The sequence below is a fragment of the Xenia sp. Carnegie-2017 genome, unplaced genomic scaffold (genome assembly GCF_021976095.1).
Source record: "Xenia sp. Carnegie-2017 unplaced genomic scaffold, XeniaSp_v1 HiC_scaffold_20, whole genome shotgun sequence".
NCBI lineage: Eukaryota > Metazoa > Cnidaria > Anthozoa > Malacalcyonacea > Xeniidae > Xenia > Xenia sp. Carnegie-2017.
In genome coordinates this window covers 5404748-5419660 of record NW_025813483.1, presented here as the reverse complement: position 1 = coordinate 5419660, position 14913 = coordinate 5404748, and the positions used below count along the sequence as shown (strand labels likewise).

Here is a 14913-nt window from a genome sequence, read left to right as displayed (position 1 = left end):
AAGAGTGATTAAAATTGTTGTAAAAGCCGCAAGATAGCGATACACTGCTGGATCATTGGCAAAGTTAAATTAATAAACAAACTAATTAATTAATAAACAAGTAAACAAATAAATAAATAAACTGGCTGTGCTACAATCAATTCATATTCACCATTCCCTCCTCTAGTGGATAATCGGATTATCCCAAGCTCCCAGTCTCACGCCCTCCTCACTTTAACAGATAAACAAATCAATAACAGGGTAAAAAAAATCATTTCAAAATCACATGTAGAAAACAATTCTATTGAAAATGAAGCAATGCTTTCCACGCATCCAATTACGTCCTCATAACAGTAAAAAAAAACCAGCTATAAATGGCTAGCAGATGCTCGCATCAATATTTCCATTTACCAAACACAGATATTTCTGAGCGTTTGTCAAAAACACTCCCACAATACAATATCACGATATGTACGCCAGTTTAGGAAATGTTTTTTTTTGCATCTTACGACACATAGAAGATGATTCCTGTATTTGAAAGGAAGGCTTTCGTTAGGAGAATCATACTAAAAAGGTAAAAGTCTAAAACGTACAATTACAAACGTAATGAAACATTTATTTTATTAACTATGAAGACAATTAAGTAGGAATGAAATAGCGTCAAAAGATTTAAAAATTACAAATGTGAAATGTATTTAAATACTTATGTATAAAAACGTCATTTATGAAGACGCGCATTCGCAACAAGTCAGCATTGAACGTGAAATCGGAAGAGATGTACAGGAAGGAAGTCTTGTGACTTAAGGGTAACCTTAGTATCCCTTTGTTTTGAAGAATTATTTAATGGTTTTGCAAGGCAGTGGAGTATAGGACTTCTCCATTCACTTCTTTGACTGACGACTGGAACAATTACAATGAAACTTCAAAGAAGTTTCGTTTGATTTGAAAACTTTGTATTATGAATAACCAACTAGAAAGACACTGATGAGATACGAATGTATTAAACACTTACATGAGCTAACAAAAACATCTAACTGCGTTTAATTGGCGTATTGACTATTAATTCTCAAGGGTCGGTGATAGGTGACGTTTCGACTTTCAACAGATGGAAAAATGGCGAAAGTAAACAAAATTAAATGACGGAGAATGCAGCGTCATTTGTGCTCAATATCATATTGACAAAGCTATTTATTGTGTTTTATTTAACGATTTTGGTCGAAATACCATCAGTTTCAAGTGATAGAGAGAGGATGGAACGGTCCATCAAAAGACTAGAGACTGCTCGACAAAAACGCGAAGGTGGAGGATTCTTAGTCCGTCGACCGATTGGTGACAAAATCGATTTCGCCGCATGCGATCCATTTCTGATGTTGGATCATATGGGCCCAGCTAACTACGGTCCCGGTGAGGCTGTTGGCGCTCCCGACCATCCCACAGAGGATTTGAAACGGTTACTTATATTATTGAAGGTGACGAAAAGACGAAATCATTGTAATGTGATATATTCTTGTTTCTATCATATGACGTCATTATTATGTAATTTGATACATTTTAAACGTTATTTCGTACTTTTGACACTTTGAAGTTTCATGTGAAATTGTATTTCAAGTGGTTGGCACAATGTGCTTGGAAGAGGCAAAAAGAAATGCCCGACCACTTAACCGAGAGATATCTCACCATTTATTAATCAACAAAACTTTCTTTTGCAAATTGCTCCCTATGATATAGCTGCTCCTTCAAAGTATTTAGACTGCAAATCTCATCCTTATCTCGCAATTGCTATAAAATTTTAAATGATTGATGGTGTTCTTTAGGGGGTATGACACAAGGACAGTGCTGGTAATTGTGGTAATCTTTTACCTGGCTGGGTACAATGGATGACAGCTGGGAGTGGTGTGGTGCACAGTGAGATGCCCAGTGAAGAACTTTTGAAAAATGGTGGGAAAATGGAAGGTTTTCAACTTTGGGTTAATTTACCAAAGAAAGATAAGATGGTCCGACCGCGTTACCAGGACACTGCAGCAGAAAAAATACCAATAGCAAAATCTGAAGGTTTGTGTTTTGTATGAATTATACTGGGCTTCAGAGCAGGGGTGTGGTATTGATGCCCCTGCTCAGTAATTTTTTTGCCATCTTCAGAAACCTAAATTTTGCTCCCCATTAACAAATATACTTTCCTGACTGACCTTGTTGTTTACTAAACATTAATGTTTAAAAATTATAGGGCAATTGTTTATGTAACAGTTTTGTCAGAACAAAATTCTCTTGAGAGTTTCAATTTCAGTCATTTAAATTTACTTAGATGGCCTGGCAACTGTGAAGATAATTGCTGGTGAAAGTTTGGGGACCAAAGCAGTGATCGAGACACGGTCACCAATATTATACTTAGATATCCATGTATCACCTGGAGGATCCTTTACTCAGAAGATACCACAAGATTTCAATTGCTTTGTATATGCTTGGAGGGGAAAAGGGTTCATTGGGGATACTGCAGTACAGATGGGACAGGTAGGGCATTTAATTGTTGCATAATGCAAATGGTATAAAATGTATGGCTAAATAAAGGATCATGGTGGAGTTTTTCTTGTTAGCAGTTAATTGTTGCATAATGCAAATGGTATAAAATGTATGGCTAAATAAAGGATCATTGTGAATATTTCACAAAAGTCATCCATAAACTCATAGAGGACAAAATATTCGGTCCAGCTATTTTTTGGCTTTTTCTATTGAAACACTAAAAAGTCAATCTTATGTGTCCCAGAACGAAGAACACTCCCTTTTATTGTAATGTGCATCCACACCTGCTTGTTTGCTCTGAGTTCCTTTTCTCACTATCTCCAAGGTTGCAGTACTTTCAAAGAACGGTGAACAAATCACATTGAAAGGTGATAAAAACGACAGCCTTCATGTTTTGCTTGTTGGTGGAGTCCCACTCAACGAACCTATTGCTCATCATGGTCCGTTCGTGATGAACACGTGGGAGGAGATCGATCAAGCCATTCGTGATTATCACAGTGGGAAACTGGGAAAGATCGATGGTGCTGAGGAAAGATATGCTAAAACCGAGAAGGCTGTTCGTCAGCAGAAAAATGCCGGCAGTTGGCACCAATCATTGTAAATACGTAAATGTAAATTTCAATTCATAATTTTAACAACTATATCTACGTACGTGACATTTTTATATAGTAACATATGTAGAAAGTTTTCAATAGTCGCCGACTCGCCATGTTCTTAGACAATGCGATAAAGAAACAGACTTTCAAAGTTATGACTTATTCACAAATTATACTTCTATACATACCTACGTACGCAGTTAGGACTTTCACATTCAAGGAAGATCTTACAAGATCGAAAAACAGTTCACTTAACATGTCTCTAATCTCATAATAAAGCTGTTTGCAATTTTATCTACTATCTGCTCTGGTTGCTGGTTGGCCTACTTTTTCTGGTGCAAATTGGTAAAACTCGGTGAAAGCTTGATCTGTGCGAAGTGATACAATGAACTGCTTGAAATTGTCAATCTTGCTTTTGCCATAATTAAAATGGGTTTCCCTATTTTGAAGAATGGAATGCAAAATTTTGGACTGTTCTAAAATCCTGTAAAACACACACTAGAAACCAAAAGAGAAAGCTATCAAGATAATGCAGTAAGCCACTTATTTTACTTAATGACTCGTCATCCCATCCAGCTGGTTGTTCAAGTACCCCTCAAAAATATCTAAAAGTTTTTAATAGTTTTTGTACAATACATTGATCAATTGAGATCGATAATACCAGTGCCAGTCTGCTGCAGGCTACTACGAAAAAGTCGGAGTTCATTCGTGCCACTTCGGCATATTCGTTAAGAATGCGCCTACTGCTCGGGCTAAGCTCGGCTTTTTTTCAATGTGTTTTCAACACTTGTTTATGACCAAACACAACGACTGCAAGTGTCAAACACTCATAAGCATCTTCATTTTGCAAAGTTATTTCATTCGCAAATAACTGGGGATATGTTGTTTTCTGATCACAAAACAGTACTGATTAAACTTTGACCCGTGCCGAAATTTTACGGTTGTTGACCGTTGACAAAAGTAATACTTCTTCGCATACTGATCAGTCTGGTTTCATTTTTTTACGAAGAAAGTTCTACAAATTGGATATTTTTAGAAGCTTACTCATACAACCTTTCCTTCTCTTTTCCAATTTGCAAATCTCTGCGTGGAAAAAGTGAACCATTGAAAATGGTGCACAAACAACATCTCTATCAAATAAACACCTTAATCTAATAACAGCTGCCCTTGAAGCGTGATTTTGTATTAGTAATACCTAATATTATAGTAGCATTACCTTAACGATTGTGAGAACTCAAACTTTAGGCAAAGTACGAATTTTGTTCGTGGTGCTCAAGGAAAGAAATTTGGTTTCTTACGAGCTGTTGAGAAGGTAATGGAAAATTATGTTTTTATACTCACGTTGTCATTGTCTGGAATATTTGCAAATTACGCAAACTAGAGTAAAGGAGATTTTCGACAATTTTGTGCATTGAATTTTTTTTTTCAATATAAATTTCGAAAATTTTGCTAATATTTGTATATTATGGTCAGAAAATAACAAATTTCTGAAGTGCTACAGCCGACTTGCTTAACTTAATGGAATCATTTTGCTTTGATTTCGGCAGCTCATTCTAACTAAGGTACGTACTTAAAGGCTTACGTATTATTTTACTATTGAATTTATGTTTAAAAAGCCATTGTTGCTCATGCTGATCTTTCATCACTTTTTTAGCCGTGAAAAGCTACGAAACCAACCTTGCAATTGTGCAGGCTCTAAAAACCTTGACCGCAGGTTCAAAGAATCCTTGCCATTGCAAAAGTATTGCAACAAAATCACAAAACCTCGTATTTGCCAGAATTCATAGAAACTCAAAGTAAATTTTGAAAAGCAATTAATACTTAGTGATATTATCCCAAGTATAATTGTAAAACACCAATATTTATGGAAGATCCAGTTCACCTAGATTAAACAGTAGGTTTTGGATTGAATTGTTGTTATTGTTCTATATAGATGTCTTTTACCTGCCATTTCTTGTGCAGCAAACAAAGTCTTATAAAAATGCTAATAACTAAATATGTGTTATGCACAGGTAATATTTTACCATGAAGTATATGTGCCATTGTTGTCGAGATTTTCGAATGATGTTGAGGAGAATCCATGTCCTAAAACTATGCATGACATAGTTGATAGCACATTAGCTGTTCGATTTTTGGAAAGAAAAAGTTATGGAATGTACACTGTCGTTATCCGATCTTTTCACTTTACTTTTTGTCTTATAAACTTTTTTTGTTTTTCTTAGATGTCAGCAGCATATTTTACTATACACGTCAAACTAATTCTAAAACATCGATCATTTCAGGTATTTGTTCTATAGCACTATATTTCAGTTGAATCTTTTTTACAAACCATACTCTACATTTTTATTTGCTATAGTCTGCAGTCATTAAAATTACACTTATTCCTCAGTCATCGTCCTGGAAAGTTCGGCTGCAAAAATACCTCGTACCAAGAGAATAAATCTCGTGTAGCAAAAGGTAATATGGTGAACAAGTATATTTATTGAATAAGAAACTCAAGATCAAACATTTTCACAAAATATTATTTTCAAAAAAAAGCGCTTTCTATATTACCTGAATCTGGTAACATTCTCTACAAAGTGGATAATATAATAAAAGAATCAGTTTTCATTGCTCACAACTGGCACATCCATAACTGGTTGTATATCGAATAACTTTACCATTTGAAAAAGGTAAATAAAGATCAACAACAAATGGAATTATTACTAAAGGAACTCTTAGTTGCAAAACAAAAGATCATTCAATGGAAAAATGCTTCACTAGAAGTATCTCCATTCTCAATGAAGATATGACTTCATACTTCATACATAATAGTCTTCAGTTGATAAATATATTAATCGTATGAAAGAATATCTTTTGTATTTAAAACTAAATGTTGAAAAAGCTTTTTTATTTCGATGCTTTTATAGTTTGATGTTTATCACATTAATTGTATATCAATAAATATTCACACTTGGTTCATCAATTTATTTAATTTTATCGCCATGTATTAATTTGCGAAGCTATCAGTTTGGCTACCCATTCAAATTTGTCACCACGACAAAATCTCTGTTTTAGTATATAGAAATAATATAATCAATATCGATATAAAATAAATAATAGCATAAATAATATAATTAATGATATAAATAGTATAAATAATATACAGTAATGTATAGAGCTTATGGCTTGTCAAAATCCACAAAAGGACGTCGAACGTGTTAGTAGCCAACCAAACAACGCAATTAATAAGCGGAAAACAAAATGAGTGGATTTCTGCAATTTCACGTCAAATTATACATGACTTTAATGGGTTAGTATAGCGTTTTCCAGTCAAAGGAGAGATCCCAAAGTGTTCCGGGATTCTGTTGTGTAAGTGGCCTGTGGTTTGACCCACATACGACGCGAAACAGCATCGACACGTGTATAAATAATTGCACGCGGATGAGTGGATTTCTGCGACAATTTCACGTCAAATTACATGGAAATTGACCAACTATAACACGACTGTGAGAATTGCTAACCGATTTGTTCCTAATCGCCGAAAGTTTGCTAATGTTGCAGAACCATCACTTGCTTTAATGATTCTTTCTTGTTGTTGAATGTATACTTTTTATTTATTTGAATGGCCATCATTGCAAAGAAATGCAGAATTTCTAAGTGATTAAGTATTTCGTTCAAATGCATGTTGTGGTGCGTGTTGTTGGTATAATTGAACGTATTTTTGGGCTATTGATTGTATATAGATGAAAATGAATGAATACTTTCGCGTAATGAACAGCAAAAGGTATGATGACGTAATATGTACCGAATTGCAATTATCATTTGCCTGCCACTGAGTGGAAAATAGACGCGTACATAGGCCATCAACGCCACGTCATAATCATCCAGACGTACAATACAAACATACAGTCATTTAGGATAATTTGTCATAGTTATACGTAGAAACTGGAAATAAGGAGTGGCTCTTATAAAAATTACTAGGCAATGGAGACTCATATAATGGAAGATTTGGATCTTAAGAGGATAAAAACAGAGTTAAAGTTTCAAAAATTGAAATATCTTTGGACACTTGGCAAAGGAAGTTACGGTTTAGTGGTTGCCGTCGAAAGCGACTCTGATAAGAATAAATATGCCGTTAAAATCAATTCATTTGCAAATGAAAAAGCAAAAACGTTTGGTGAAAGGGAGCTTGCAACTCTGATAAATGTCAAGTCTGAGAATGTAGTGAAATTTTTCGATAGTTGGACGAATAGTAATCACAGTTTCTTGTATTTTAAATTGGAGCTGTGTTACAAAGATTTGAGGCGCTTTGTGTACGAAAAAAATTTTGGAGGTGGTGCAACGATTGTAAAGAATCCTGAATTATATCGTCATTGTTTTCCACAAATATTGAAAGGCCTTCAAGCATTGCACGAGAAGGACATCGTTCATCGCGATCTTCACTTTGCTAATATCTTAATAGCTTTTCCTCCGCCGAAAAGTGTGCCTGAAATTAAAATAAAAATTACCGACTTTGGACTGGCTCGTTATATAAATAAAAATTCTGGAAATACTACCTTGTCCAGGGATATTGGACATAAACTTTTCCGAGCACCGGAAATTGACTCTAATAGTTCATTTTTACATTACGATGAGAGAGTTGACATGTACAGCGCTGGACTTTTACTGTATTTTTTGTCAAGATTTCTTCCAAAGCTAGACGATTGGTTCGCAGAACTTGATGATATACGGACAGCAAGAAAGTGTATAGACAGGCAGGATCTGGCTCATACCGACGACAATTTACTATGGAAAACCATAACAAACCTTCTTAAAAGAAATCCGAATGACCGCCCATTTGCAAGAGATACTTTATGCGATTGGAATCAAGATATAAATAAAATTTATGGAAATCTGGTATCCCCGAAATTTACAACTAAAAAAACTCAGAACTTCATGTCGATCATTTGTTATCTTAAACAAGAAGACGAAACTTCGGAGAAACGATGTGAATTGAGTAAAAACGATAATTTTTCAAATGTGAAGCATAAAATTATGAGTAAATTATCTATTTCTAGCCAAACGAATGTCATCTTGAAACAGGAAATAACGATTGATGGTAAACAGAAAAAGCTAATAACAATATCCGATGACAATGATGTCGAAGTTATGTTTCGAAGTGCAGGACAGTGTGACAGGCAGCGTCTTCAATTCATAGTAAAGGTTGTATCTGGAAATAGTACTGATGAAGAGCCAATGGACATTAGCGATACTTCTTAACTTCCACAAAGGTAAATTAAACAAAAATGCAGATAACGTTAACAAACACAAAATTTTCAATACAAATATTGCAGCCCAACAACATACAATTTTGAACATAGGCAATTTGGTTTTGTGCAACATTGTCCGTCGTTTCCCGGACACAAAATTTGAACAGAAACCATCCCTCCTTAGTGTCCCATAGAAAATAGTGTATTTATGTCTCCCATTCACCGGCTGTCACTCCTTACAAATCCGCACACAAATCAATCGTCTCTACAACGCTGCTTTTCCTCATCTCAATGTCAGATTCCTCTTTCGTACCCCCACACGAATCTCTTCATTTTTTCCCGTTAAGGATAAAATTCCCAAGTCTCTGAGATCTGGTGTTGTCTATTTATACACGTGTCGATGCTGTTCCGCGTCGTATGTGGGTCAAACCACACGCCACTTACACACGAGGATCTCGGAACACTTGGGGATCTCTCCTTTGACTGGAAAACACTATACGAACCCATTATTCTCAAGTATTCTTTCTCATAGTAACTCCTCCAACCACCCTGCTTCGCCAGACGATTTTAAAATCCTCTCATCCTGCTCCGACACATTCCACCTCATGATCCACGAAAACCTCCTCATCTCCAAACTAAACCTTCACTTAACACCCAAGACAGCTCCATCCCTCTTAAGCTTTTGTAGTCTCAACACCTCAACATAACTATACATCACATCACACTTACACATTCACAGTAATCTGATACCTCTAACTATGTAAATAACTATATATACACATTGTATATACAAAGTGTATATACAATTCGTATATATAAGAAGTTTATATGTGATGATTCTCCGTATAAAACAGTGCTCGATGCCCGAGAGCAGAGCGTAAATATTTTTAGTGAAGTTGAAAAAAATCACGAAAACTAAAGATTCATCTCAAAAAGCCTGTTTCGTGATTGCTCACTCTTCAGGGGATTTAAATTTTGGGATGAATCTGTAGTTTTCGTGATTTTTTTCAACATCACTACATATATATATATATATATATATATAAAATATATATATTTTATATATATATATATATATATATAAAACAATTGTCCATTTTATTTTAGTTCATTTTATCTTACGCTCTTCTAATATATAGAATATTGAGTGCTCTTTTATCCAGGAATATTATCCATAATATATATATATATATATATATATATATATATATATATATACATCTATAATTCTTGTTAACTTCCTTATTAGTCTGAAGATGTCTTGAGTCAAGACGAAACGTCACTATTTTAATAAAAATTTCACAAAACCAAATTGCTTATGGCTATGTTCAAATTTCAAATCTATATGTTGTAATATTTATATTGAGAATCCGTTTCCCGCCTGGCACCTCACTGGCAACAATATTGGCAAATGCAAAATTTCATAACGTAATCTGCTGATTTTATTAATGTTGCTATAGTAGTGATACAGTAATACTACAAACAAAGTTACTTCATAGTACACATGTGGATTATTTTATGGTCCTCGTTGTTTTAACTTGAGTCGATAATTACGTCATACATCAAAATTGGTCGTCAGCTTTTCCGAAATGATGATATTTAAAATAAGTTATTTTCATGAAAGTTTTTTCAAATTCTGGTTTACAAAAATTTTAGTTAAAAGACCAGGGACTGAAAGTACAGTACAAGAAACTCAAAGTACAGTAAAAGAAAGTAATTTACAAGAAAGTACTGAAAGAGTGAAAACTGCCAAAGGTATTTAAGGTATTAAAGTGAATATAGCATTTGCATTTCAGTTTTGTCACATGTAAATATGTTCAAGCAACACCCGTAATATAAACTCTTATCATGACAAACAGACAACTTTAGAATATATAAACCTGACGCTGTCTTTGTAATAAAGACTAAATATTACCTACTTTTTATCTAAGATCCTGTTTTTATCTTGAATATCAAGAAAACATCATGTCAATACTCTCATTTAGCACGACAAATTATATTCATACTGCTTTATACAGCACATCGATTTAATAACAAAATAGCTAGAGGATTTTTTAGATTTAGCCATTGTTGCACATTTAAACGATTTTTTCTCTGAAAATTTTTTCTTTAATTATTAATTTTAAGATTAAAAGGTCTTAACGAAGATCGTTCTTCTTGACCATAAATTCATCGTTGTCTTTGTAAGTTATTGCTCATCGATATGTCATTCATTATTGTCCACTTGAAGAAAGAGGTGGGATTGTTTTTTTAAACAGCCAATCAGGAAGCTTTAACTTCATGGGTTCCTTTTGTATCAGCTTTCCCATCATGTAATGCTGTTTTATTGAGTATTTATGTAACTCCTCTATCGCCAAGATAACTTTTCGTTTTAGTATCTAGAGTATTTCTGTATAAAAGCAAAAGTAGCTAATACATAAACATAAACGTAAACCATTAATAACTGCTGATGTAAAGTTTAAGTCTTGAAACAATAATTAAATAATGTCTGTCTATCTTGAGTTATGTTAATTTTTGTTAACATAACTTAAGAGTTCACGCAAACACTTGAACAAAAGTTGATATAATCCATTGAATGTGAAAGTCCCATAGTTTATTTTAGCAGAAGTAACGGGGAATATTCTATTCATTTGTGTTTTTTCTATTTGGAATTTTTCAACTTAAGTTAATTAAAATAAATATTAATGTTTTTGGTGATAAACTAGGGTGAATACACGATGTTTTTAACTCTGACATTTGCTTTGGACTGTGTTTAATTGCAATAAAATCTTTGAATTGTAGTATCGTCAGGATTACATGTAGATGTAGATGTACGATGTGACAATATTAAAGCCTCGTTTTCATTTGCAATTGATGACTACTGACGTCGAGATTTTTACGCATTTCATCGTTTATCTGGCGAAGTCAAGCATTAATTCACTAAAAAAGTTTTTGTTGCTTGCTTTGTTACCACTGCATGGTATTTACAGAACATCAACGTTGTGCCAGAGCTGGCTGTTACTGTCTCAAGTATACCAAAATGGAAATGGTTAGCAAATTAATAATGAAAACCACGCTAACGCAAATTAGTAAATTTTATATGAAAATCAGACTAAAGCTAGTTCATACGTTGTCATAAACATCAGACTACAGGTAGTAAATTGTAAATCAAAACTAAACATAGTCGTAGTTAGTATAAAGTGGCAGGTGAAAACCAGATTATCTCAACATTTAACTTTCAGCTTTACTTATTGGTGTTATCTTTTTGATTTTAGCCGATTTAATTCTCTCCATCAATTCCTCCATTTTTTCAGTTTGTAATTTCAAGTATTTTGTAATCTAAATCGAAGGAGAGCCTACAATATGCACATGGAGGTTTTGAATTCTTTTTTTAATATTGTTATCCTGGAAAAGCTGATGTAAAGTTAAACTTTAAAAATAGTAAATTCTGTGATCGCGTGTTTATGATAATCTTTTCTTGTGGTACATCCAAGATTTATGCCAGCATAACTTAAGAGCTATCACTTGAATAAAATTGCATATTTCCCTTGAATGTAAAAGTCCCATGGATTATCTTAGCTGAAGAAAGAAGGAATTTTGCATTTATTTGTGTTTTTTCTATATCGAATTTTTAATCTTACATAAGTTAAAATGAAGATCAATAATATGTTTTTGATGATAAAACTCCGTGTAAATTTACGATACTTCTCTGATATTTTCATTAATTACACTATGATCAATCAACATAAAATCTTTGAATTATGAAATTTTCTGGATTACATACTGTAATTTTTGACAGTAGTAAAGCCTCGTTTTTAGCTACATGCAAACGACGTTTTTCAACTTGCTTAAAAAATAATGAACATTAATATTTTTGTTGCAAAAACTTCTAAAAATATGATACTTCTGGAATATCTGGCTGTATATAAACACTTGTGTTTTATAAAATTAAGTCTTATGAGACTTAAATCACCATAAACTCTTTGTTTCTCTTTGCACACATGATTTGACTAGTCACAGGAATAAAAAATATTTGAATGTTGTGTGTATTATCCATGGATTTTCTTATAATATTAGTTACACTTTTTACCTTACGCTTTCCTTCAGTAAATCTTTAATTTATTCTAAAAATTAACAAAATATACATAATGCAGACAGTCAAAAGGCGCAAGTCTGGAGGTGTTTGTATTTGAAAGTGCAGGTGTTTCTAACAAGAAGATTCAAAAATAAAGAAAATGGAGTTTGTTAGTGTTTGGGTTCTTTTATCGTAATGGTTGTCTTACCACAATCAGGTATCAATTTTGATATATATGTCACAAGCTTGTTATTAATTGATTAGTGTTTCAAAACTAAAACATGAGTAATATCTCCTCACTTTAACAGATCAACAAAGTAAATCAAATCATTTCAAAATCACCTGCAAGCAATGAAGCAATTCTTTCCACACATCCAATTATGTCAAAAAAGCTCATAACAGGAAAAAACCCAGCTATATATGAATAGCAAATGCACGTAGCAATATTTTCATTTACCAAACACAGAAATTTGTGAGCGCTTGTCAAAAACACTCCCACAATATTACAATATGCCCGTCAATTTTAGAAATGGTTCTTTTACGTCTTTTACGACAGATAGAAACAAGCAGACGAGTACTGTTTTTGAAAAAAAAGGCTTCTTTTCGGATAATTATACTAAAAAAAAGCTAAAACTGCAATATGCACAATACAAAAATAATGACACATTTATTTTATGAACTACGAAGACAATGAAGTATGAATGAAAATTGAAAAACATCAAAAGACTTATGAATTACTAATATATTTAAACACTTATGTAAGCTAATTAAATTATCAGTCAGGAAGCCGCGCATTCGCAACAGGTCAGCTCACAGCGTGAATATCGGAAAAGATGTCCAGGAAGAAAGTCTTGTGACTGAAGGGTAACCTAAGCATCGCTTTTTGTTTTCAATTATTTCATTATTTTGCAAGAAAATTGGAGTATAGGACTCCTCCATTCACTTCTATGACTGATGACTGGAACAATTACCATGAAACTTCAACAAGTCTCGTTTGATTTAAAAACTTTGTATTATGAATAACCAACTAGAAAGACTAATGAGATACAAATATATTGAACACTTACATAAGCTAACAAAAACATCTAACTGCGTTTAATTGGTGTATTGATCTATTAATTCTCAAGGGTTGGTGATAGCTGACGTCTCAACTTTTAACAGATGAAAAAAGGGCGAAAGTAAACAAAATTAAATGACGGAGAATGCAGCGTCATTATTTGTGCTCAATATCATATTGACAAAGCTGTTTTCTGTGTTTTATTTAACGATTTCGGTCGAAACACTATCAGTTTCAAGTGAGAGAGAGAGAGGATGGAACGGTCCATCAAAAGACTAGAGACTGCTCGACAAAACGCGAAGGTGGAGGATTCGCGAAGGTGGAGGATAAATTTTTGGGCTTTGTCTATTTAAACACTAAAAAGCTAATCTCGTTTCGCAGAACGTATATGTCCACACATGCTTATTTGCTTTGATTTCCTTTTCTCCTTATAACCAAGGTTGCAGTACATTCAAAGGACGGTGAACAAATCACATTGAAATGTAATAAAAACGACAGCTTTCATGTTTTGCTTGTTGGTGGAGTCCAACTCAACGAACTTATCGCTCATCATGGTCCGTTCGTGATGAACACGTGGGAGGAGATAGATCAAGCCATTCGTGATTACCACATTGAGAAACTGGGAAAGATCGATGGTGCTGAAGAAAGATATGCTAAAACCGAGAAGACTGTTCGTCAGCAGAAAAATACGGGCAATTGGCACAAGTAATTTTAATTTCATAATTGCAGCTTCTTAAATGTAAATACTACTAATTCTATGGCACTTCATATATGTTAACTTACTCGTGAAAAGGATTTTCTGTAGTCGCCATGTTCTTACGCCAATGCCATAAAGAAACAGACTTTCAAAATTACGTGGATTTTATTTTCTAACTATACTTAAAAACGTACGCCATATTGACCTGTTTCATCGTAATATGGTTATCTGAAGACAAAAACAACAAGAAATCCATTTACTTTGCATGTATCATAAATGTCTAGGTTAATTAGTTTCATCCAAAGTTTTCTATAACGAGCAAAGCAGTTTGGTTTTATGTGAAAGCTGACATGCGAATTCCGTGGAAAGACACTTGTAATATTGACACTGACGAGGGCAACTTAAGAAGATGCAAATCTAATGTCTTTGAAATAAAGACGAAATATCGCTTACTTTTTTTCTATATTTTTTGTTTTTACCTTGAATATCAAAAAAACGCGAGATTTCAAGTCTCTGATTTATGTAAACACGAGAAAGTATATTGATACCTCTTGTTATAGCAGATCTTATTCTACAGTGAATGACGAAAGTGCCATGAGAATTTTCTATGTGTAGCCATTGATGCACATTCGAATAATGCTTTTGTGAAACTTTCTTCTTTATTTATTAATTGTCTTAAATGCAAAAAGGAATGTCTAAACGAAGATCGTTGTTCTTTATCACAAATTCATTGTTCTCTCTTTTGTTCGTTATTTTCTATCAATATTTGGTCTCTCAGCCAT

General features: G+C 33.6%; 2 protein-coding genes and 1 long non-coding RNA gene across 3 annotated transcripts; all 3 read left to right on the top strand.

Moving 5' to 3' along the window:
- Nucleotides 1–571: 571 nt before the first annotated feature.
- On the top strand, nt 572–14583 carry LOC124441399. The gene is made up of 3 exons (XR_006946966.1): nt 572–785; nt 13505–13753; nt 13874–14583. It is a non-coding gene; the product is annotated as an uncharacterized LOC124441399 (long non-coding RNA).
- Nucleotides 1101–3386, top strand: LOC124441396 (pirin-like protein). Its single transcript, XM_046991862.1, is given in 5 exon segments — nt 1101–1407; nt 1410–1458; nt 1802–2031; nt 2282–2487; nt 2822–3386. Coding segments are annotated over 5 exon segments (1053 nt in total). The 5' UTR covers nt 1101–1115; the 3' UTR covers nt 3098–3386.
- On the top strand, nt 6976–10495 carry LOC124441393 (meiosis-specific serine/threonine-protein kinase mek1-like). Its single transcript, XM_046991859.1, has 2 exons — nt 6976–8344; nt 9980–10495. Exon 1 carries the CDS (start codon nt 7059–7061, stop codon nt 8331–8333), a length of 1275 nt encoding a protein of 424 aa, XP_046847815.1. The 5' UTR covers nt 6976–7058; the 3' UTR covers nt 8334–8344; nt 9980–10495.
- Nucleotides 14584–14913: the final 330 nt, after the last annotated feature.

Excerpts from the sequence above, each read along its gene's own strand:
- LOC124441393 (XM_046991859.1), top strand. The coding sequence starts at position 7,059 with ATGGAGACTCATATAATGGAAGATTTGGATCTTAAGAGGATAAAAACA.